Here is a 25,529-nt window from a genome sequence, read left to right as displayed (position 1 = left end):
TTATTGAAAGGTGTATTTTTGCGTTGGTCTTGCCCTGAAGGTTCTTGTCCAGGCATAAGAAGTGCCTAGCTGACCACACTGTAAAGTTTACAAGGGGCTGCAGATTTTCAGAAGCCCAATGATGCTGAAAAAGGTAAAACAAGCATTTCATGGGAATGGTGATATGCAGAACCTTAGTGCAATTTCTACATTTACATCCACCAATACAGTCCCTATATCAGCTGTTTGTTACCAGTTTTCAAAAAGATAAATTTTCACTAAACAATCACAAAGTGCCAAATTTATCCATCAGAGGTCTTAATAATGCTTTGTTTCCAAACTATGCCAGAAAAATACTGTAAGCAAGATTATTGGATTAAGTGATTGAAATACTTTGTTGGATTTTTTTTATCAATATATATATATTTTAATTTCTATTTATTGATGTATCAGTATATATTCCTATCAAATTCTGTAGCACTGAACAGCACACTTGTTTTTGGATGAGGTAAGGAAACCAAGGTAGAACATACTAATTCAATGGCAATAGATTTAATGTCGGGCATTGAATCAGTTAAAAGGCACTTAGTTAAAGTTAAAGGTACTAACCACTAAGCTACCTCAAGATATAGACAGGTTTCAGCATTTAAAGAGCAGAAAATGACCTTTTAGCTTTCCTTAGATGTAATCTTATGAATTTCTAGGAAAATGGTAATTATGTTGTGCTGTTACAGAAAAATAAATATGTTTCCTAAAACCTAAAAGTAAATATGAATTCTACAATTTTTAAAGATGAGTACATAATAGGAGTGAGTACCAGAGGGCCCATCATTTCCTCCTACCTGCTTTAACAATGTCATCCATTCATGTCTGTAACGTGACCTGATGCCCCTATGTTGTGTTCACAGTTTGTAATTAGGGAGAGCCAAGCTGTCTGGTTGCACATCATAATTCTGTAGTTATTACCTCTTCCCTTTTCATTTCTCACTTCCGTTCTTGGCTAATGAGGGCTATTCTATTCTGAAGTGGAGACACGAAGAGGGAGCTTTGTCTCTATTGACATTATTTATGTCTCCTACCTATGAAGACTAACTTTAGATCACCATATGGAGCTGCCAGAGCTCTTTACTGTTTCTCAATGACGACGGCTCAGTGCTTTTACTATCACTGCCCCGAGTGCAAATAACTAGTTTGATAGGATATCAATAATTTTTTAAATTAGTATTTTTACTTTGTAGCTTAAATGGAGTTAAGCTTGTGGTTTATAAGACATAGCAGATACTATGTTTCATCTTTAATAAATGAGTCACAGCTTGTTCCTTGAAAACTCTAACCTTTATACAGACCGGCACAATTCCAGCATCTTCTGGCGTACCAGGATGAAAGAACTACCTTAGCATGTCATCCCATTGTCTTACTGTGAACTGAAATAGTATATGAGGTAGGAAGAGTAAGCTCTGTCATCTCAGAACATGCTGGAGCTCTAACATTTGGCCAACCTGCACTCTATGCCTCAGTCATTTTAAGCAGTTATGGTGTTTGACACCATGAAAAATTCTGACATAGATCGACTCCTTCCGATAGCTTTGAAGTAAATAGGGAGAAGATATAACTTTGTCCTTGACTCTTTTTGAGAGGTTCTTTTTAATTTTTCTCCTTATATGAAAGTTAAGGACAATCTAAAATGTTACAAAGGTCACCAAAACAGAAACAAATGCAAAGGCTTCCAATGGGGACATTTTTTACACTCACATCTGTATCAGGTGGTTTTTCCATTTCTTTTGAGAGAGAAAAATCGATGTACAACCTCCATTAGTTTTACCAAAGTTAAATATTATGAGGACCTTCCTACACTATCCAAATGATTCGTTTCCAACCAGGCAAACCCTTGTACTATATAGTTATTGTAAGATCTGAAGCAGATTGCACAGCCTGACCATATTGTGTATAGTAAGTGTAAGGCCCCTTTCAGACTGGTCATAAACTGCAACATTGTACTGCATACTCAAGCAAGCTTGCAACTGCTCCCATTCAATTATATAATAACTTTATACAGGTGTTTGCACTTTGTTGCCTTTGCGTTGCGGTTGTGGTGGGGTTCCTGAAAGGGATATTTTGCTGAGGGAACAACATGCCAATGTAAATGCAAGGGCAAACGCTTTTCACTGTGGTGCGGTTTGCTGATCCTGGAGATATAGTAGCAGTTTGCTAGGAGTCTGGAAGCAGCTAACCATGGTGGTTTTCTGAGCCTAAAGCTGCGTACACACTTCCAATTTTTGTCGTTCAAAATGAACGACGAACGAACGACGAACGATCGATTGGGCAAAAATCGTTCGTAAAAAAAGTAACCAACGACACCGACGAACGAGGAAAGTCGTTGGAAACGAACGACCGGACCGGCGGATCGGATTGGACGACGATCGTTGACCATCGTTCGTGTGTACGATCGTTCGTTGATCGTCCATGGTCTGAGCATGCGTGACGTACGAACGTTCGTTCACTTCCTGTCGTGCATGTCATTCCCTGTATCGCTCAAACGATCGTATCTATTGTGTGTACAATATCTACGAACGATCGTGTCGTTATCTGTATGTGCAGGATCGGTGCTATACGATCGTTCGTAGATATCGTGCAGGATCGTTCGTCGTTCGTTTACCAACTATAATAATTGGAAGTGTGTACGTAGCTTAAGAGATTGGAGAACAGCAATAAAACATGACATATCTTCCAACCTTTTCCAAATCTATTCAAAACCAAAAATTTGGTTAAGGCAAGAGTAAAACTAAGTATGAAGGAGCAAAATGTATCCATTACAGGATCATAAGAACAGGTGACAGGGAATTTTTACTTTAGCAGGGTCCAGAGCTTTTAATAATGTGATAAAAAAGAACAGAATATTATTAGTTTTACACTGATAGCGCAAATCCCTAAACAATTTAACTCCTTGAATTACAGATCAGTACACACATGCAGTACGGACTTTGGTATTGAGTTGAAACGCTCGGGACACCTGCTGAATGTTTGGTAACTGATCAGTCTTGTCTGGAATATAAAATCTGCACTGTAGTCTCATAATGAATACAAAGCAGGGAAAGTTGTTCAAACTGCTGCAGGCTACAATTTGGCAGATGTATGCAGTTTTAGATGAAGAGGGTATAATATCTAGCCAGCCATAAATATAATAACCTTCTGTAGAAAATAGGCAACTATTGTAAAACAATAAGCGTAAACTATTCAGTTTGTGTGGAAGTTCATCCCAAAAGACATATCCTGTTCATCTCCAAAGAGGGAGCGTATATTATCCCACATCCCACCCTATCACCATCACACACAATGACAAACTAATGAGATGATGGGATTTAGAGCCACCTAACTCTAAAACACTATCTTCTTATGGCTAAAACCTATAGAAGCCTGGAGTTTCAGCGATATTTTTAAGGATATTTTTAAAAACTGCCCTGGGAAAATATTCATGCGCTTGCTTTAGGATCCTTAGGCAAGTGCCAAAAGTATTGGCTTGTGCATCGATTTGTTAGGGATGTACCATTTGCTCATCTATGCACAATGTCAAGTTTGCACAGTAGTAGAAGAAATTTTACCCTGGCATGGCTTGGCTTGTACCTTGGCATGGCTTGACTATGTACATTAAAAAGAATATGGTAGGAAAGAAGAACTAACGTGTGGACTTCCAGCAAAGAGTGTGTTCCATTTATTTGCTAAACACAAAATGCCAAATTACATAAAATATATTCCACATGCATTTAAAAAAGCACAATGCCTTATAAATATGACAAGGTCTGTTTAGAAAAGTTTTCTTATTGTCAGAATACTGTAGTGGACAACTCTTTTTTCAGTGCAGAAGCAGTGGTCTTTCTGCAAAAGTCCGGCACACTCCAAAACACTATAGATCTGCAATCAGCAAAGTTCTCACTTCTGGCTGATCGGAGAGGCTAGCTGTGGCTAGCCTTTAGGAATTGAACACTTGGACTTGTAGACACTTTATTGTGATTCACTTAAAGCATAATTAAGATAGGTTTAACATTGCTTCTAAAATGTAGAATTTTAGACCTGTGTGTTTTATTTGCTTGATAGCTTTTCCCCACACTACACATACTTCATGATCCTTGTTATAGAGAAGTTGCATGATAAAGACAATTACAATATTTTATTCTGACAATGTGACAATGTTCTATTCTGTACTGTACAGAAATTAAGGAGGGTACCCTATTCCCAGTCATCAAATGAATGGACCAGCTCAATCGTGCAGAGAAATCAAATTACCAAACAAGACAAATCTGCTTTACAATATCTATGCAGTATAAGTGGTTTCTTCCTACTAATGTCTGTATAGAAAGCTTAATTAACAAATACAGAATCGATTTCTGTATTCCTTTTGTCTTTGCTTTCCTTCCCGGTCATTTTGTTTTACTGCACGCAGTCAAACCTGTTAATAGTCAATGAACACACAGGGATATCATATAGAAAAACCACAGTGTTTTTTAAAATGAAATCACAACTTCTTTATTAAACAAACAGCAGTAATGGCTTTAGCCAGTAAAATTGCATGCCGCAATCAATATGTGAAAATAAAGATGGCTGGTGACTAGACACACACATGCACACCGATACCTTTTTACTAAGGAAACTGTACGTTTATGCTACAACTTCTGACACATCAATAATGGATGTCATTTAAAACGTCCAATAACTTTGCCATGCCCAAATAAACCTAAAATAATAAAGAGTGACCCTTACCTAAAAGCTACATCACAACAAAAATTTAGCTTTGGATGTAATTCTTTGTTTTAAAAAGAACACAAATCATCAACAGCATACCAGTTGATAAATAATTTGTATTGACCTCTATACAAGTAGGAAAAACAGACAAAATAGGTGTACACAAGGCATTTAACCTCTGATTTCCAAAAATGAAAAGTGCCTTAACATGTTTGTAGGTTTTCTAGTCTTGATGATATTGGATGTGGAATCATGCCCTTACTCTTAGCAGTTTTTGATTTATAGAAAAAATGGAGATGTTCTTTTCCCTTGTAAATGCCAACAGAAAAAGAATACCGGTGTATACATGGGTCACACCAGTAGATGGTGCCGTTTCCTCATATAAAGTGAGTAACTAACTTCTGCTATCAGAGACAAGAGACATTTTTTCACATTCTCACATGACAAGTATAATCTCAACATTAGACCCCCAAGCTATACACCATAGCCTTCACTTTATATTAGGTAATAAATACAGGTGCGGTGTGGAGTAAATAATAAGGCATTTATATCTTTCCTCCATTATAAATGGGGCCAAAATTGTATGAGTGGGTATTCTTCAGTCAATTTACACATGACCCACATTGTGATGACATTATTTTATCTTGACTTTTAAGCTATATCGAATCTCTTGATATCAGATTTTCTATTTAAGTTATACTACCCATAAACACCAGCAATCAAGATATTTTCCATCACTCAAAATAAGTTATTTGTATCTACTTGACCCAAACATATTACTCTGTTGCCTAAAATACAATGAAACTTCAAAACTGGCCAGGAGTTCCTTAATGTAGCCTACAAATTTATTACAGATGTATATAAATATATATTTCTAAACACAGTACTCACAATATTCACAATCACAGTGATGTAATCGTTTGGAAAGCACGTCACATATTGTGCTTGATAGTTATTGAGCTTAGCACTTGTACTACACATAAAAGAAAAGCACAATTCCCACATCTCTAACAACAAAATCAGGATTAGGAGGAAGATATCTCCAGACTTACTTCTGCAGGTTGGAATGTCACAGTATTTCCAGTACACTCCATCCTCATGCTCGGCTATGTAACACCAGGGACTGACATCACCATCTGGGTTCCTGGCAAAACAAAAAGGTAGAGCTCAAATAAATGAAGGGAGAGGAGGATGGTGTATGTATTGTGCTAAACCTGATACACAAGTGGTATTTGAGAAGCATGTCATCTTGGGATAGGCTCTGTGATCTAACACTATGCAAACAGCAAGAAAGCACCATGTGTTAAAGCGTAAAATAAAATGTTAGCTTTTTATTATAGGTGACCTAACAAAAGCTAGTAAGCTACAGATTGCTATAGGCTTATGAAAACCATTATTTAATGGTCTTTATTATTTAACTTGAGACATCAAATATAATATAAACTATATTCTATTAGTTTATATTATTATAGCAATTGTCATACAAATACTGTGGACCTTTACTGTAATGTAAAATGGTTGTATAAAACCATACAGTGGAAAACCAACGACCTACATATTGCACACATAAAGAGACTTTTTTTGTGTTTTCTATGGCATTGACTGATTTTCCTCCAAAGAGTGTTTGGTGCATGTCAAATTAACCACCTTAAAATGGTGTTGGGTACGAAGGCCAACTATGGTTTTAAAATCCAATAACAGTCTTTCTATAAACACACTTACATAAAATTAAAAAATCTTCAGTACATGCAATATGTTTCCAGACCAAACCAAATAAACTTAATGTAGAAATAGCCTTTATCCTTGAGTTGCAACAGAGTGACAAGTGGTTTGAAGAACCAAATCCCAGTTAATACCAAACCTGGACCATGATAGTCTATCTTCGCTAGACTTGAAGAGCTTTAAAAAATCAGACCGCCTGTGTTTGGACATTTTTGGTCTCTGTGACCTCTTGTAAAGAGATCTCTAAACTTAAGGCTATGTTTATATTAATAATGAAATGCTTTTGGAACATCTCAAACTTTTAGACCAATGATCAGATCTGGGAATTAGGACAACAAGATCTCTCTTTAGAAGTTTCCAAGATCTATAGGAAGCCAGGAGCTGTCCCAGCCCACCAGAAACCACCCATACCTAATATCTCACTTTTGTCAAGATTTGTTTATTATAAAGGAATTACTCATGAATGTTAGTCAGGATTAATTGGTAGTAATGGATATTTCTATGTTTTTTAATCATTTAGTAGGCTGTCTACAAGTTCATACTACAAGTGCTGCCTAGGATCACCTATAATGAATGGCAAGAATAATGACAACACAAGGCAGTATTTGAATTCCTGTATATTTTAGTGTTAAATATAGAAAAGTAAATCTGTTTCCAAATGTACATGGATTACAAATTCGGAATTATCAATTAATCTAGTAATGCCAGGTGAGAAAAAGAAATTACCTAATTAAACTTTTTTTATGTCTAAATGAAATCTTATGGCTCTATATGAGATTTTACTATATTATAATAGGCAAAACAAAAGTTAAAAAAAATGATTGTTTAAGAAAATGGAGCAATAGAAGTTTTAGCAGATGAATACATGTATTACAAATAAATATACATAGAAATAGTACATTACTGTGTTATAGCACATGGTGGGCATGGCATGGGGGAATATTTTAGGTGATTTCCCAACATTAAAATTTTTATAATCATTAAAGCTTAACTTTTACTGAACAGCAGAGCAAAGCTGCCAATTGTTTTTATTTAGAAGCACATTGAGTGAATATATAAAGGAAACTACAGGCAATAACCTATAAAAGATGCCTGCATAGAGTGATTGAGCTTTCCAGCTTTTTGTAAAGCCAAACAAATATTTGATTTTCTTATTAATCTTCTTAACTGACTTTAAATAGCTATTTAACCTAAAATGCAGAGGCAATAATACCAGTTATAATTCAATAGGTTGTGGGAGTTTACAAAAGGGCTTGAGATATTGGTTTCCATTTTCAGTCATGTTTTGAATTTCACATTGTTTCACACGTTATGATTTCACAAAGGAATCTCTGTTACTAGCATATTTATTAATTAACAATGGTGCAGGATGGATTCAGACAATTTAACAGCTAGGCTATTAAATTGGGAACATTTGCCCAGAAACCCAATCAACTGTTTTAGAGCCCAGTGGAAAAGAGAAACAAAAATGCCCAAAAGCCTGAATAATGCAAAATATATTCAGGCTGCAATATCAATTTTGTAACAAATTATTGTGAAAAAACTTGTAACAGGGAATTGCTCTGAAAATGTCTTTGGTAGTCATAACAAAATTGCAATGTAAGTACTATTTGTTCGATGCATATAAACTAACAACTCTGATTGCTTCGTTATCTGTAACCCAAAATTGCTGAATTCATAGCAGTAATATTAACTATTATTTTTATAGCTATAGCACAGACATATTACGCAGCTGTTTACAAAGTCCATAGCCTTGTCACTAACTGTCCCTCAAAGGGGCTCACAATCAAATGTCCCTGCCATAGTCACATGTCAATAATACAGTCTAATGTAAGAACCCAGGGAACCTGGAGGAAATCCTTTGAAACACGTGGAGAACATGCAAACTCAATGCAGAGAGCATCCTGGCTGGGATTCAAACCTGGGACCTAGTGCTTCAAAGGCCAAAGTGCTAACCTTTTAGCCACCATGCCGCTTTAGCATTTTGAAAGCTGACTAAAACATCCCAAAAAGAACATGTATTATTATCTTTTCTTCCATTTTTTCCAGGGCCCAAGATTAGCACTATTTGGCTTCCTCAAACCACTTTGCATTAGATACACATTCAACTTCTTATCAATACGATCATGTATTTATACATGATAGCACCAACATATTATTTAGCGCCTTAGAGTCATTTTACTTACTCTTCTTACATATGAACCTTACACATGGGTAGGTAAACATCTTTCTTTTTGGTTACCGGTCCATCGGAGATGAATTAAGTAAATAAAGTATTAATTCAGCTTGGTTGACAAACACCTGTACTGTATGGACTGTAGCATGAGTGATTTGAAAACTGTATATTGTATATATATATCAGTATTATTCCTGTACAACTGCATACTAGACTCAAGTGACTAAGTAAATGTATACTGAAATTAAAAGGGCAGCTGATACATTGATACATTAGATGATATCAGCAACAGTATTCACAAATTACCTGGCATGACTGAGCAAGTGAACTTGCATCTTTGGAATTACCATCCCAAATTCAACTACATAAAGAGACCCTTTATTCTCATATGGGAATACAAAAAAGTACTTGTAAAGAATGTAATGCAGGCTCCCCAGTTACCTAAAAATGCATTTAGTGTCTTTAGTACATTGGAACCTCTGAAAACAGGGTGGTTCCCACCTTGAAGATTGATCTGCCATCTCCAGCGACCTTCTTTTAAATATCCAAGTAAAATAGTGGTTTCGAAGCCTAGGTTTTAGGTGGTGGAATTGGGCTCTGTCATCAACCTTCTCTGAAAAAACTTAAGATTAACCTATCAGATCCCTGGTTTTAGGTGCCACAAGATAAAAAATCCAAATGCAAACAAACAAACACCTAAGGGTGCATGTATTGGCATATGCATAGAAAGTATTAAAATTGCTCCATCCATTGTTAAATTTCATGTTTTTGCTACAACCATGGTGCTCTTACTTAACACATTAGGACATCCATTGCAGCAGGCTTCAGTCCCTGACTCCTAGTATGGACACAGCTCTGGGCCATAGCAGCCCTCACAGCCAGTGCCTTAATCTGTGTCTGCCCCTGAACTAAAACCAGTGCAAGTAAAGAATAAGTAGCTAAATAGTAGAAACCAGCTAGGTCCTTGTAAATTAAAGAAATGTAAGGTGTGAATAATACCTATCAAATGTAACATATTTTAGATGTATAAGTATATACATTTTTAAATATTTCTTTGCACTTTTTGTGATTTTTTTTGTTAGTTTTTATACTATTTGTTTACATGGAATGAAATCCTTTAATTCCTCCTTTTCTATGCTTGCTTTCCCAATAATCTTGTATAATACCAGCAATACAGTATGTGGATGATGCAAGAATGTGTGATGTATGTAGGAAGGTTGGATTTCCAAAATGTGTGCAGAGCTCCCAGCTGCAGAATGCTTGTGAAGTTTGGGTGTGGACCATATGTGTGATTATCAAATTTTACTGAAGATGTTTATGAAGATTTTATGCTAACAAAAGGTGAGAAGTATTAACTACCTTTCATTCTTCTCATATCTTAGTGACACATTAGAGAAGCTAACTCCTTCATCTAGAAGTCCTGCAGAATCTGTTTCTTCATCCTCATATGTACAGAATTTCTTGGGTGGGGCAAGGGCCAACAAACTTTGAAAACAAAGAACCACAGATAAAAGAGATGTATAACTATAAACCTATGACTGGCATGAGGAATATGCAGCAAACTTTTGATGTATCGTTATATAAAAAGCAGACATTGCTGTGATCTTGCCAACTATGCTAAGCTTTTGCTCATTTTGTACAGGGAAATACTTACTATGTATATTTTGTATTATCATAGAATGATTTATTATATATCATGGAATGATTTAATTCAGACCTTCACACTCTATTCAATACGATGTAGAAAATGTGCACTGTATGTGAAACTATGGTATAGCATGAAGCAAATCTGGTACAGCTTCAATCATTCAGAAAAATACAAATCTCTTAAATGTCCTTTTTTTTTTAGAGATTGCCCCTCTTTCAGGACCATGTTCCTCTATCTTACATTCAAAAAACACCTTGACACTTGAGGCTATTATAAAGGGCTAGAGAAGTGTTCCTGTGCAAAAGCCTTAAGTATGTCACCTGAAAAATAGCTTTTTAATTACTATATTCAATTTCTCCTCCATTTAACTCAGAAATTCAGAATGATATAAAGCCTGAAGAGAAAGTTTAAGGTCTCTAAAAAGCTTGAATTAGAATTACCTAAGTTAGCTAATTAAGGGTATCACTTGAACTTTAAACCTTCTGCATAAGTTTAATTTTTTGGATTTATACAATTAAATTTCTGTATTAAGAGAAAAATTATGACTTTCAATCACTACTTACCTGCTTTTAAGAATACTAGTAGCCTGGATGTACCTGGTTTAATAGTTACTAAATCACAGACCAAGGCAGCTAGGCACCTGGAACTGTGTAGAAGTCAGCAGTTCTCTCAGAATAAAGAAGGTCTGGCAGATCACAGTTGGATAATTGCATGTAATACAAGGGGGCTCTGAGATTTACAGGGATAGCTGACAATAAGGAAAACTAATAGGAGTGCAGAAAGAAGAGAAAGTTTTACCAAAAAAAAAGGAGATGGTGCAGTAAAAGAATGTGTTAAGCCAAGAACATGACTTGGGCAAGGCTGAGTTAATGAGTGGAGGCTTTTGTACCACTGGTACATCTACCATGTTACTTTTTTAAATTAATACACAAGACATTTCTTTGTCTCTTGGAAGAATTGAACCATGAAACACAAACATGTGATATTCAAACCCATTACTGAATAGAGAATTACAGTTTCATTTAAAAACTAGGCCCTTGACCGTGCTTCCAATGTAAACAATATGACCAACAGTATCTGCCAACAGCGTGGTGGGCAATTCAAAACCTTGTACTGATATACTTGTTACATGACTCCAACCATAGTGGCTCAACCTTCCATTGATTCTATGATTACCAAATAGGTGGTGTCCAAGTTTTTATTATGCCATTATATTGGTAACTTCACATTTAAAATATAACAGCACAAGGGGTAACAAACTAACTAACCATTCAACTGTAAGGTATTGGCTTGCCAGTGTGTGTGACTTTTGTACTTTAGAATCGGCATCTTAGCCATCCCTTTGAAAGCCCTTACGCTCTTCAACTCTTCCTCCTTCTGCCATTACATGATCACTCCTCATTCTAACTATCTGCTCATAAACCACCCAATTTTCCAGCACTCCCTAGTCAATTCATCCTTTTTCTATGCTGCACTTACATCAGGGAGTCTTTTCTGATGTAAAACATTTTATCTTGACCTCTTCAAAAATGAAAACTTCCATTAGTTAAGTTTAACATAAACAGAAACTTAAGGATCTACATATTTTTTTTTTAAAATATGGTGCTGCTTCAATTTTGCTAAAATTTCCCAAAAAGAGGTGCTTCTGTGCATGGCTGACCTGCCCATGAGGCCAAGGCATCATGCTTTATTCCAGGGGGTAACCCTTGAAATAACGGTCAGGTATTCAGGGAACACCAGTTATAAATAATATAGTCACAGTTCACACTACATTAGTGTGGTGGTCAGTAGGAAGAATTCCTCCTACATCGCTGGACATTAAGATGAATGCCACCGTCATTGGTGTCAAGTGACTGACCTGAGAGGCAGAAATTGCCCATTACTCAAAGAACCCCCAGCAACCTATGAAGGAACCCTGAGTTTAGACACTGGGCCTCCATTCCAATTGTCTGCTTGTTGTTGCTAAGATGTAGCCTCACAATAAGACATTCTGTACTATGAATTCTTAAGCAGTTGCTTTAACTTTAGGGGCATTTGGCCTGTAGTTGTAAGGAAAATGGATTTTACACTGGGTGCCACTGTTATGCTAACAACAGATACCTGTGGTTAAAAATTGCACAAAGTCACTAAAATTGGAAAAGAGAAGATTCTTGTTCTATGGTCCAAGGAGTCTGGATTTCTACTACAACATTCAGATGATAGGGGCAGAATTTTGTACCAACAACATGAATACATGGCTCCACTCTGCCTTCTTTAATGGTTCAGCTGGTGGTGTTTGTGTAATGATGTGAGAGATAATGTCTTGCCTCTTAGAGCAATACCAATAGAGCATTATATTTAAATGCCACAGTGTACTTCAGGATGTTCCATCCCCTTATGACCTCAGTGTAATGATCATCTAATAGTTACTTTCAGCATAATAACGTACCATGTGACATAGTTCAAATCATCTAAAACTGGTTCCTTGAACACGGAGTTCACCGTACACTGCCACCAGAACTGAATCCAATAGAGCAGGGGTGCCCAACACCTTGATCGCGATCTACTGGTCGATTGCGGAGCCTTGCCTTACCCCTCCCTGCTGTACATCTGTAGGGATGCTAGGGATGTCTTTCATCAGACAACACCAGGAACTTTGTGTCCAAGGCTCCTGTAACAGTGGGGAGGGAGGCAGAGAGTGCGGGAGGGCAGTCTAAGATGAGCAGTGTTGGGCTTGGTTAGTTCAGGCTTGGTGTCAGGGTTCAGGGTTAAGATACCTTTGTACAGATTAGCAGATTAGCACGTTGTTCACCTATGACAGGTGAACTGTAGCTTTACTGTCACTATAGTCTTGTAGTGCAATGCACTGCCATTCAATGTCTCATTATCTTCAGTCACTTCTGTGTAGTATACTCGGTATAAATATTTATAAAGAAATGTATGTTTAGCATTTTTATTGTTGGTAGATCATTTTGACTTGGTCATTTTAAAAGTAGCTCGCAAGCCAAAAAAGTGTGGGTACCTCTGCAATAGAGCACTTTTGGGATGTGGTGGAATAGGAGATTTGTATCATGAATCTGAAGCAACTGAGTGATGCAATCATGTAAATATGGACTAAAATCCCCAAGTAATGTTTCCAGCACCATTTTGAATCTATGCCCCCAAGAAATATTGCAGTACTGAAGAAAAAATGGGGGTCTAACCTGATACAAGCAAGGCATACCAAATATATAGGCCAATGATTGTATACATTGCAAATATTACACCATGTGTCAAACATAGTTATACCTCAGCTACCTTATGTCATGCCTAATAATATTCATATGCACACTGAATGTTAGAATAGCAAAGCATATTGCTCATATGTGTTGCGTTTTATCATTTATATCATGCTTCCAAACAATTGTTTCAAACACTGCTGAATGACACCATTAGGTTTCTGAGACTCAGGAGTTCTCATCTTAGTATACATAATAAGCACACTACTATGAAAAGTGATGGTGATGTAATGTTCAGAACAAGAGGTATTAAAAACCTTTTAAGTTCTGAGAAGCCAAGACAAGGATTTAGGTCGAAAGGACAAGTGATGAGAAGAAGCTTACAGGGAATCAAGGGAACTATAGTAAAAGGCTTTGATAGTGTTGTTTTAGATTGTTACATGGCATTACTCAGGATTGCAGAAACATATTATACACAAGAGCATAGGAGTAGGCAACATTAAGATGTATGCAGCTGTATTTAATAAAATTTTGTGAAGAAGTTTTGTGCTAATCAAAGGCAAAAAGGTCACAATATCAACACAAGACATTCATGCATGTTCTAATACAGTATAATTGTAGCAGTAGCTTTTAGCACTGGCTTTGTGAGAGGCTTCTTTATATAGTCACAGGTCGAATTAGTCTACAGGTTAGGTGAGTGTTAGGGAATAAAGTTTTTGTTTGCTTTTAAAGAGAGTCAAAACTAGGTTTGAAGGAATTATTTATGAGGATCTATTCTTTGTTTTTTTATTTGCTAAATATATGTAAAACATTGTATTGGTATGTCTGTTGGATATTTTAGAAATAACATTTTGGATCTTGCCAGACATCCTATGTGCTTATATAACCTGCTCTGTTATCAGTCTTTGCTGACTGTTATGAGTTGCATTAGTTCCAGCTCTGAGATGTTCTGTATTTTTAACACACCTTCTGCCCCAGGATGAAAATGCTGCTCCTTTATAGATATAAAAATAAATCAAAGAAAACCTAAAAAAAGACATCAGGTGCAGCCATCGTATGAGAGGTAAAGTGCAGCACAAATAGTGTACACCTGCATTCAAGGGATTCCTTTATACAAAATATGGGGGGCTGTCATTGCTGACCTCTCCTTTGAAAATATAAGTTTCCTTTGCTGTCATGCTGATACTTTTGCTTTAATTCATTCAGAGTCTCCTACCAAGGACAAGTATGAAGAAAATGTGTTAAACCATTTTTCTTACTTTTATTCACGGCATGCTTGTTCTAGGTCTCCGATTCAAACATATTAAAGCCAGAAACAGACAGGCTTCTACCGCTTTCTTTTCTTATCGTAAAATCACTTTATGGACTCACGTTAAAGGTTAGGGCATATGCAGACCAAGTACTAACTGATCTCCATTGATCTATATAAGCAACTCAAGGCACTGAGAATAGAACATGACAGTAAGGCCAGGCTATAAGGATATGATGATGAGCATCAGTCCCCAGATAATGTTGGATGGCTCTAGCCAACTACCACTCAACCATGCATTCCATTAAACAATGCCAGGTGCTCGCAATGGTCCTGGAGACAATATTATTTGGTTATCTTGGGTATTTTCAACCAATTGCTATTGTTTCCACAAAGCTATACAAGATCAGTAAGAATCAGTACTCTGCTCTCACACCCAAATGGAATGTATGTGTCCAAGTGTGCATGTTTTAGAAAAGTCTCTTAGTTTTCAGATTCTGCCTCTCACAAGTAAGCTAAACCTGAATGCTAACCAAGCAACTAAACACAATGGAAATGCATGTAAAAGAACTATCCACATGCAATTAGGCTTAACCAGTCCTGAAAGACAGTAACCCCTATGGGATAGAATAGCCAAGCCACGGACCTCCTTTTTCTCCATATCAGTTAATGGTACGGCATGGTCAATAATTGCTAACTGGATAAAAAGTAGTTTCTTCTGGTAACAGGCACTCAGCGTAAGATTGACACTACTACAGTGCATTGCAACTGATTTGGAGATTTGTCCCTCCTTCTGTTACTAGGCTGTATAGGGGATTATAAGACACTAATGCAAAAACAAATTCAAAAATTAATTATAAATCAGCTGAGAAATACATTTGTGCGATACCATCAAGCAATGACATTACACAAATCAAGGCAACTCTCTACACATACCCACATAAAATACACACATATATAAATTATAATAAATGACGATACCAGGTAATTGATCTATTACATATCTGATAATAGTGAACACTGACAATGTATCAGTAAACATCCTCAGGACCTGGTAACATCTGTTCATGTGGTCACTTTGATGAACACAGCAAACTGTTCTGCTCATTCATTAGTAATTCAGGCCTGCAGTGCTTTTTGGCTTCCACCTGTTTATAGTATCAGTTATACAGAGAAAGCAGCCCTAGTGAAATATTTTACAGGCACCAGCACACGCTCTGCATTTGGCCCAGTCACGATTGTTTTCCCATCTGTTAGTACAATAGGGAACATGAAATCAAGTTTGTATTTTGCAGCCTTGCCATAATGATTGCATACCATCTTGCAAACATTGTGCTGTTGTTAATAAAATAAATAATTGAACTTTCCAAAAAAGATATTTATGTATTTTATGTATATTGTAGGCAGACGACATTACCATTCTTTATCTGACTATTGCATACTGCACTAGGACTGGCTACAACTATCATTCTAACTTGCTACAATGGTGCATCAGTTTTCTTTTTTATCTTAAAAAAAAGTACACTAAACTAAACATTATAATCTGCTCCATGTTTATATCTATTCTTTTGGATGATAAGGTCAGGTGCTAAAGACCACATAATAAAAATCTATTGAGCGGGAAACTATCTAACTTTCTTACTGTATAAAAATTGTATTTACCCAGAAAAATCTAATTCACCAAGAAGTCCATTTCCCATTTAGGAGTGCCTTATTTCCATTACATACCCAAGAAGCATGACCTACAATAACAATGAGTCCACTGATTTCACAATTGTACATTACATACTAGTTTAATCCAGAATTGTATGTTCCTTATGTAAAATAATTTGATAAAGAGGGTTTGCCTTCTGTAAAATGATAAAAATAACTTTCTGTAGAAAAGGTACATTTGCATACAATTTCTATATTGCTAATAATGAAATATGCTGGTCTATTATATTTTGTTGATGCGGAACTCCAGCCTCATTTTTAGTCTTGCACAGTTGTATAGGTTCATCCCCTGCACTGAAACTGCTTTCTTTGATTTCACTGTCCATTAAAAGCTGTAGCAAATCAGTCTTGCCCATGTTTATTCATTGGATTTCAGTCCTTTCAGTTATGAAGTTTCAGCAACACACATGGGTGACACTTGGATGGCCTGCATTAGGCAGGTTGCGATAACAAATTCAGGAAGCTACGTAAAGCACCCTGCCAACCCCTCCCATCTGCCATTATCTTCCTTCAAAAACCAGAGAGGCACGGAGACAAAAGATAATATGTCACTGTGGCAAAATTAAGGGAAACTAAAATGGGAAGGTTTAGATTAAAAACTGGCTTAGCAAGTTGATGAAAGGGAAAAGGTGGAACCAGAGAATGCAAGATATCAGCAGATTAACCTTCAGCTTCAAATCACCAAGCCTCCTTTTGGCCCTTTCAATGTAAGAAAAACATATTACAAAATAATAATTCAATTAGTAATTAAGGGAGTGGTGTGATTCAAAGCAGTGCAACTTAAGTCATATAATGTGAAGTACTGCGTTGTGCTTCAGACAGGTGGTGTAGAAGGCATTTTCTGTGCATAATTGATGCAATAAATCCACAATTATTTTACAGTATATGTGGAATAAAAGAAATAAGAGAACACCCATTTTACTTTACACAGGGCATAGGAGGTATGACCTTATTGCTAAGAAAATGAGAGCCTGATGCCTTGCTAGTTAACAAGGGAAAAAGAGCAAAAGGGTACATTAGCCAAAATAATAAGTAAACAAAAGCTGTGGTAACTTTGTATACCTATGCAATGGAAATATAAAAGGAGGCATTTGCTTGCACATGATTGGATGACTGTAGTAAAGACAACCGCTGCCAAGTGCCCAGGAGTGGCAAACCACACCACAGATCCCCTTACAGTTGCAATGCAGTTCTTCCTCAAGAGAAAGAAAAGCAATGCTGCAGCTAAAAGCAACTTGTCACTTTAGTGAACCGCACTGTGATCCACTGCAACTGTATACAAACATGTGGACAAAATAGTTCTCAGATTGTCTTATACAGTTAAATGGGAGTGGTTGAGATCCTTGAGGAGTCTATGGCAGTCCCCAGCAGACAACTGCAAATCTGAAAATGGGATTGTAGTGTGGACTGATCAGCTGCTGTAATGGTGGCTTAAAAGGTTTACTTTAAAAGTCCAAAAGTAAGCTCAAAAGTTGAACATGAGCCAAAACATTTTTCTCTAGTCCTGGACAGAGTGAGAAAGGATTAGGTTTTTATTTCTGTCCAAGTATTCACTAACAATATTTCCCTTCGCTGTCTAGTGGACCACACACATTAGATATCAATAAAAACCTGCCAGAGGTTTAACCTCTCCTCTTCCTCATTTCAAAATGTAAAAAAAAAAAGTTTTGTGTGAAGTTCCACTTTAAATTAAGAAATAATACATATATATATATATATCAATAAAATGACCCAATTACACTTGGAGTCTGATGGCACAATAATGTAATGCATACCAGGATGTAAACTTTACCAGTTTCTGAAACTAAAACCATTAGTAACCCTGTTTACATAGGCCATGCCAATGACTGATATCTATATCACTGGAAGACCGCAGGCTGTATTGTTCAGACAGGTAATCTGGACCACATACTGGGCACCAGACGTTAGGGCAAAACCATATGAGCAGAATAACTGTAATTCTCTGCCTGTACAAGTTCATGCTGTCATATTATGTTGTAGTCGGTGCTAGATGCCAAGATGTGATCTAAAAATATCACTTTTTTCCTGCTGCTCAGTTGGCAGCTTTGTGTTTGCCAATCACAGTTGCCAGCTCTGCGGGCACATACACAGCCATTACAGGGAGTACTCCCGGCGATGTCTAGGAAGAAACTAGGCCCTGCGATAAAACAGTAGCAACATTATTCTTTTTTATTATTCATTTTATTGGCAGAAACACTGTGTGCGAAGGTCTGCCATACAGCAATCTTTCTCGGCGGACTCCGGTCCTGATTAGTGCTGCAAGCAGCTCCTATTTGGTATTTGGAAATCAATCAGCCTTGCCTGGCACCAGATGGAATGGACTTGTATACTGTTAACGAAGCGAGGGAGATTTAGGAAAGATAGGAGAAATGGCAAATTCCTTTTTAGAATGGGGCTGCTTTGTTATATTAGAACCCAGTACTATAGACTGTCACATGGAACACGATTTAAAAGGGTGCTGTTGCCCTCTAAAACGAATTAGATTCTTTTTGTCACTAATTCTCAAATTCATAAAGTGGCAGCTGGAATTGAACTGATCCCAACAATACCATGGCTTTCCTCATCATCAGCTTGTATAGCATACTTTCACTGGATTGTGGTCACACCAATGTGATGAAATCCTGGGGTCAGAAGTCGGGTTCATGTATACAATGAAGATGGCACCAACGTAATGTGCTGTGATAAATGATGAACACTGTTGCCTTTTTTTATGCGATTATCCTTTTGCCAGCTGATGCCACTTAGAATTATGTCACTAAAATCTGTCTTGGAACCTGCACTGTTCCTGCAGCATCTTTATAGGTGGCAAACTTATCTTTATTTCAAGTCATTGCTGTGCCCAACACAGTTATGCCAAGCCCAGGTTTTCTGAGCTCACCACAATCAGCTTTATATAATCATGCATCTGGATATGTTCCAGGACCTGTATGGAGAACCACGGACGTATGGAGAACCACAAAGATATGTAGTCAAGGTGGGGGCTGGGATAGGTAGCCTGAGAGGGGCTTCCATGATAAGCTCTTTTCCAGTACCACAGTATACAGGACAGAGTTTTCACTAGATCCATAGTTTTCTATGGAGGGAAAAAATTAACTTCCTAAAGATACTCTTTTTCTAAAATAAAATGTGCAGTATTTATAATTTAAACAGGTCACGGTGCCAACTATTCCAAAAGTATTAGATCGCCATTTGCGCTTCATTTTATTTACAGTGTAGAGTTAGGGTAAAGCCCTGCACAGACAGATAGATGTCAGATTCCTGTCCCTGGAAACAATCTTGTGTGATCATTTCCAGTAACAGGAGAACGAACGAGCACTGTACACAACATTTTTCTGTTGTATGAATAGAGAAAAGGAAGGACAAGCGAGTGGCACCCCACTCTGTCTCCCCCATATGAAAGTACATAGGTCATCCACATTTAGTCATTCATCAATCTGCCAAGGCAGATTATTGAACGACATAGGAAGACCAATGTAAACATGCTAGATTATAGGTGTGCTAGTCTTGGTTGGCAATCCTCTATCGAGTATACATAGCTTACGTGTCTACCAACATTCTTCTTAAAGTGTTGCCCTAGAATAGCAAACAAAGTTGGCAAACACACCATTTGAAAATAATTCATTTCATTTTTAATCCAAATTCCATTTCAGTAATGAGAACATGCTGTGTTGATAGTAATACAGCACAATATAAAACCAGCTCAGACTCAGTTTGGATGCCTGTCAACACTGCATTATAAAATAACATTGTGATCAATAGCACTATTACTACCTAAATTTGCATTTAAAGGGAAGTAAAAACACAATTAGAGCACAGGTGTATATGAGCTCTAGGTGTCCATTGGAGTTGTTTTTCCATATTTGAAATGCGCCTGAAATGCAGGTGATCGAAATAAAATAATTTTCCCGAACAATGCACTTGGCAATTTAGAGGTTGTGACTTATACGATGATTCTATACGCACATCATGAACTATTGAGGTGCATTTGACCTGCAGGCTAAACAAATTCACTGAATGCTGTCTTATAAAAAAAATGCCATTTTACATTCACATGCACATTTACATTTGAATATTCAAATATATTTGAATTGGAATTTGAATGCCTATGGACACGTTCCCTAAGCAAGTAAATGGATATTACAGTTCATTTCATATTTGTTGCTACATTACTACATGATAAGAGACACATTTCCTCTATAAATATGACATAGGATAATGTGCATTTGTACCTGCAGTAGTTGTGATCTCCCAAACCTCCTTCTCCATTGGGGTATTTCAAAGTATTGTATGGATGCTGAAAGGTCTCGTTCCAGAATAGACAAGGCTTCCCACAGTCTAAGGATGTCTGGCTCTGTGTCCCTCGGTAATCAGCCCCATTCACAGTGTAGCATTCTAAAAAAAATAGATACGATATGATGTTAAAAAAGCCATGCATTTATATGTGCTAATCTGTAAAAAATGAAGGCTTTTCTATGGATAAATTATTGTTTTAGTCAAACAGGCACAGAGGGCACTGATGAGCTTGACTCCCATCAATGACAACTTCAGGGCTTATGTTTGAGAAGTGTGCTAAAAAGAGAATTCTTGCTTATAGTAAACATCTAGAATCAATGATTCTTTTTTAGCCCTCATTGTAGAAATGGCTGTTGGAATCTATTGTATTGTAACAATCAAGAAATATTCACAGTCCTAACAATCAATTTCCTTTATGAACTGGTAAATATACATTGAAAGCATGTTGTTTTATTTGTTTGATAGAGACAAAAATTGTTTATCTTATTGTTATCAGTCATTTACAGTTCTCTTTTGATATACAGTGTACATTTAACATAGTGACTGATGGTTTGTCAACCTAGGAAATATACATTACAGGCAGGATCACCAATGAAAAACATGGAACCATATGCAGCTACTGAAGTTAAAGATCTACAAGTTACAATATAAACATTTTTGTTCATCAGTTACCTCTTGTTTAGGAACCACACTGAACTTTCCTAGATATGTTGAAATGAGACAATATTAGGCTATACAACAAAAGGAGAAATGTGTGAAAAAGAAGAAATCCTACACAATTAAATGTTCAGACATTTCAAAGGTTCCTAAACCACCATAAACAATATAGAACATTCTTACATATTTCTTAAAACATTCATGTATATTGTAGATAAGAGTAAAAAAAACAACAAAGGTAGTGAAATCTATACCTTTCCACTAGGTTTCTATTATTTGCAATCAAGAGCTGTGCAGCTTCTCAGTTGCTCTGAAAAGCATTGCTGAAACCCACAATGCAATCTAGATAAGAACGGTTTCTGATAATTGTTCCAGCAACCACAGTGCAAGGATCTATTGTTCAGCAGAGAAGTAAAGTCAAAGGGTTATTTTAGAACAGGCCACACAAGAACTTAAATGACATAATAGAAATATATTCTTATGTTTGAGAATGCTGGTTACAAATGTTAAATGTAGCACATACAAAAAAAGCAGCAAATTCATAAAATATGGGGAGAAGAAAAGTCCTTGCTGAAATTTACATAGCAAGGGTGCACTAGTTTTATTGTATGTCACCACTACTATCTCCGCATATTAAATATTTCAAATGAATATTTTGGCATTAAAAAGAACTCCATCAATTAGTTCCGATATGTAAACAAGATTTAGACAATGTGTTTTTGATTTTTGGAATGTTTATTTTTTGTTTCATATTTTTAATTGCTGATTTATGTAAAATTGGAAAAAGGACTAAGCTGAGGACAAAACTGCATTCTACATTCGTGGTATATTTGTCTACAGCCATGGATCTGAAACATCCAAGTACAGACTGCAGGGTTCACACTTGCTGAAGCATTCAGACTGAAAAAAGTCTAAAAAATTCAGGATATACATCTGGTAATATTTAAATTTCAGATGGAACTGTACACATATTTAACATTATTGATTCATTTGCAAATGATTTAGATAATATAACACATTTCTACTTAACTATTCATATCATAAACGCAGCCAATGTACTGGAATGATTCATATCAAAATGTACGCACGTGCCACTTTCAAGTACATTCAGGACGCGCTGAAAGTTAAACCTTGAGCTACATGTTAGAGCTCAGCCTACATGCTGAGTGCCTCAGTATTTTATCCAGGTATTGCTGTACTACACCCACTTAACTCTTTCTCTTTTGTTGGCACTCTGGCAATATTACAATCCTTGAATATAATGCTGGAGATACATTTACATAACTCATTATTAGGCTCCTAAATAAAGAAAGCATAATGTAAAAAAGTTTCTAGTAGCTGTAAAGGTTCACGCACTATTGCCTGATAAAACCTACGCACCCACTCCTTGATATCGTAGGGTAGCATCTCCATGACCAAACATGGCCTTTTCATAGCACCTAAAAGGGAATGGTATGGAAATGGGAGGGTGTGGGAATACAATGGACAGCGATTTCATTTCCATTCCAGTTTCACACCTCAACTTTTGCGATTTAGAAGCCAGTCCAACACTGCTATGACTTTGGCATTCCAGAATACGGTGCTATCTGCGTTTGTATTATTTCTAATTATTTGAGGCTGAAAGAAGCTTATCAAAGTTTTCTTACAAGGCCTGGAAGGATCATGTGCAGATCACTGAAATCAGTTCAGGGTTTACTTGGTTAAGTGAATGCTCCCTTTGCACACTGAACATCAGTTTTCATTTACACCAAGGCACGTAACTGAGGTGCATTTAAGTTACATGTGTTATTACAAGCAATGTCATGCGATAATGTGTATTGCATTAAAAAAGCCTATTTATGCAGTCCAGAAAATCAACAATAAGATCTGTAGCAAGCCTGGTCAGCAGAGTGAAATGCATACAATCTGCATACATGTGTTACATAGCACAAAACGTGTGAATGAGCTCTAAGGAGTCCATTTATAAAGCATTCCCTGATGGAGAATCAATTACTGCCATTGAAACAAATGGATCTGGAAGACTCTCCACCAAGGAATGTTTCAGTGAATGTCAAGTTCAATGCTTATAAATATACCCCTAGGAGTTTTTGAAAGCCTGCTCTGCTAAATATAATTCATTGGCCAACAAAAAAATATCACCTATATTTTTATATCCTAGCGACAAAAGTGAATTATTTGTTTTTGGATGGAAAATATAAAAAAAGTAAAACCTCGTTTGACATTGTGTTCCAGCAGAAAACATACCAATACAAAAAAAGGCTTACATCAAAAATGTTACTTGCCCCCTCAGATTTATTAATCCAACATCAATTTTAACCAGCTACAGTACAGCTACGCTTCCTATTCAGAAAATAAACTCTACACGCATCTAACCTAGCTTTATGTAGGTTTACAGATGGTTTTTTCCATCTGTGTGGCATGCAGGGGAGATCCAAGACAAAGTGCCGTGTGAGCTTTTTCACACAAGGAAAACCTAATGAGGCAGACTTTTCTCTAGAGCCGAATATTAGATTGACCTGTGTGTGCAGCTTCTGGGCAGCCAGGAATAACAGTTCTTGATCATTTAACTGGCAGCCAAAATTGCTCTGGACAGTGTGCGGCCGCTCTGCTTACAACTACTGTGAAGAATACATAGATACAAAATACACAAACGAGATTAGGTTTTCTCTAGAAACCTTTTATGAGAAAAATATAGGGGCCGTCATTGCAGATCTGATTTTGAAAATGCTAGCTGTCTGGCCAATATGTTAACCACTGGCCTTTATTCTTAATAAACTGCTGATCCAGAATAAGTATATAGGTGAGTTAAGTAAGCACCAGGAGTTCTTATCTGTACACATATTATGGGGAGTGACACATAGCATGATGTTCACGAGAACAATCAGGCAACTATCAAAGCCTATTTCTCTACCGCAGAGGTATGTGTAATAAAACATATAGGTAATACTCATGGGACAGTACTGAAAATGTATATCAAACTGCTCTGTACCTGGAGCAAGCTGGTGTTCTGTCAAAAATTACCTTCAGTGTTACAATAGCATCCTACAACATAACCATAACCATGTCTAATACCCACACCTAACTTACGTTTTTAGCACCAAAATTCAACCCCTTTTTTGGTTGCTAAAATTTAACTTCTTTACCTGGTGCCTAATCTTAACCATTTCTTCTTAGCACCTAACCTAAACCCCTTCCTGTTGTCTAAAAGAGGTTAGGTTTTGGATAGATTAACTTTTGCTTAACCTCAGGCAGAAACTAATTTATTCAAAACCTAACCTCAAACACTAACCCTCTAGTTAACTGCATAACCTTAACCTACCACGTAAGACAGTTTAATGGCTAAATTATTTGGATGGAACACTAGACTGCTGCTCTAACAGCCCCCCTGCACTGTGCTCTAACCAACAATGCTGCTTAAGCCATGTACATACATTAGATGATTCTGGTCCAAGACAAACAGTCTAAAATCTGTCGGTCGTAGTATTTCAAAATAAGGAGAGCACAGTAGGGTGATGCTTACTTGTCCTCCATTGGAATGTCAAACCATCACAGATCCAGACTGCTGTAATAACAAAGGTTTGAATTTCTACCATGCTACCAACACAAGGTATTGGCGTCTACAGCACACATTAGGCAGCTCTACTTTATCACATCAGAGGTATGCAAGCTAAAGTTTATTTGGGTTCTAACCCTTTTAAGAACAAATGTAATTGATTCACAGATGTCCAGACCACATTAAGCAGCATCAATATGTGTCTAGTAAATTAACCAATAGTCTAGGACTAATTTGACTACCTAAATAATTTTCCATTACTGTGGCTGTCAGTAACTAGTTCACAGCTGCAGTGCAGATTACCCTTCTCATGGCAAGTGGTAGGAGCCTAAGAACATTAATCTACAGATTTTAGATGCCAAGTGGTTAGAAAAGTACTAGACGCTGTCAGAATTATATCTAATCCTCTCTATGGTAGATGAACATGACAAAAAATGATTACATAGCGTTTGAAGGACATAATGACCCCCATCTGTTTTCCCTATTGCTAGACTTATTTGGTTGAATGGCAGCACCATGACAGTAAACATAAAACAGTGACTTGTAAAAGGCAAATTATTAGGACAGTCCAGGTCAAAATGTGT

General features: G+C 36.8%; 1 protein-coding gene across 2 annotated transcripts in view; it reads right to left on the bottom strand.

Annotated features, from left to right (window-relative positions):
• KREMEN1 (kringle containing transmembrane protein 1) overlaps nucleotides 1-25,529 on the bottom strand; it is a 98,143-nt gene that overhangs the window by 40,220 nt on the left and 32,394 nt on the right. For both annotated transcript variants that reach the window (XM_072415971.1, XM_072415973.1), the window contains exons 2-3: nucleotides 20,672-20,834; nucleotides 5,769-5,860 (exon numbers count right to left, since the gene is read on the bottom strand). In XM_072415971.1, the coding sequence (XP_072272072.1) occupies nucleotides 5,769-5,860; nucleotides 20,672-20,834 (255 nt within the window). The remainder of the gene's footprint in view (nucleotides 1-5,768; nucleotides 5,861-20,671; nucleotides 20,835-25,529) is intronic.

The sequence above is a fragment of the Pyxicephalus adspersus genome, chromosome 6 (assembly GCF_032062135.1).
Source record: "Pyxicephalus adspersus chromosome 6, UCB_Pads_2.0, whole genome shotgun sequence".
Classification (NCBI taxonomy): Eukaryota; Metazoa; Chordata; class Amphibia; order Anura; family Pyxicephalidae; genus Pyxicephalus; species Pyxicephalus adspersus.
The sequence above is the reverse complement of the archived record's forward strand: the minus strand, read 5'-3'. Positions and strand labels throughout refer to the sequence as shown.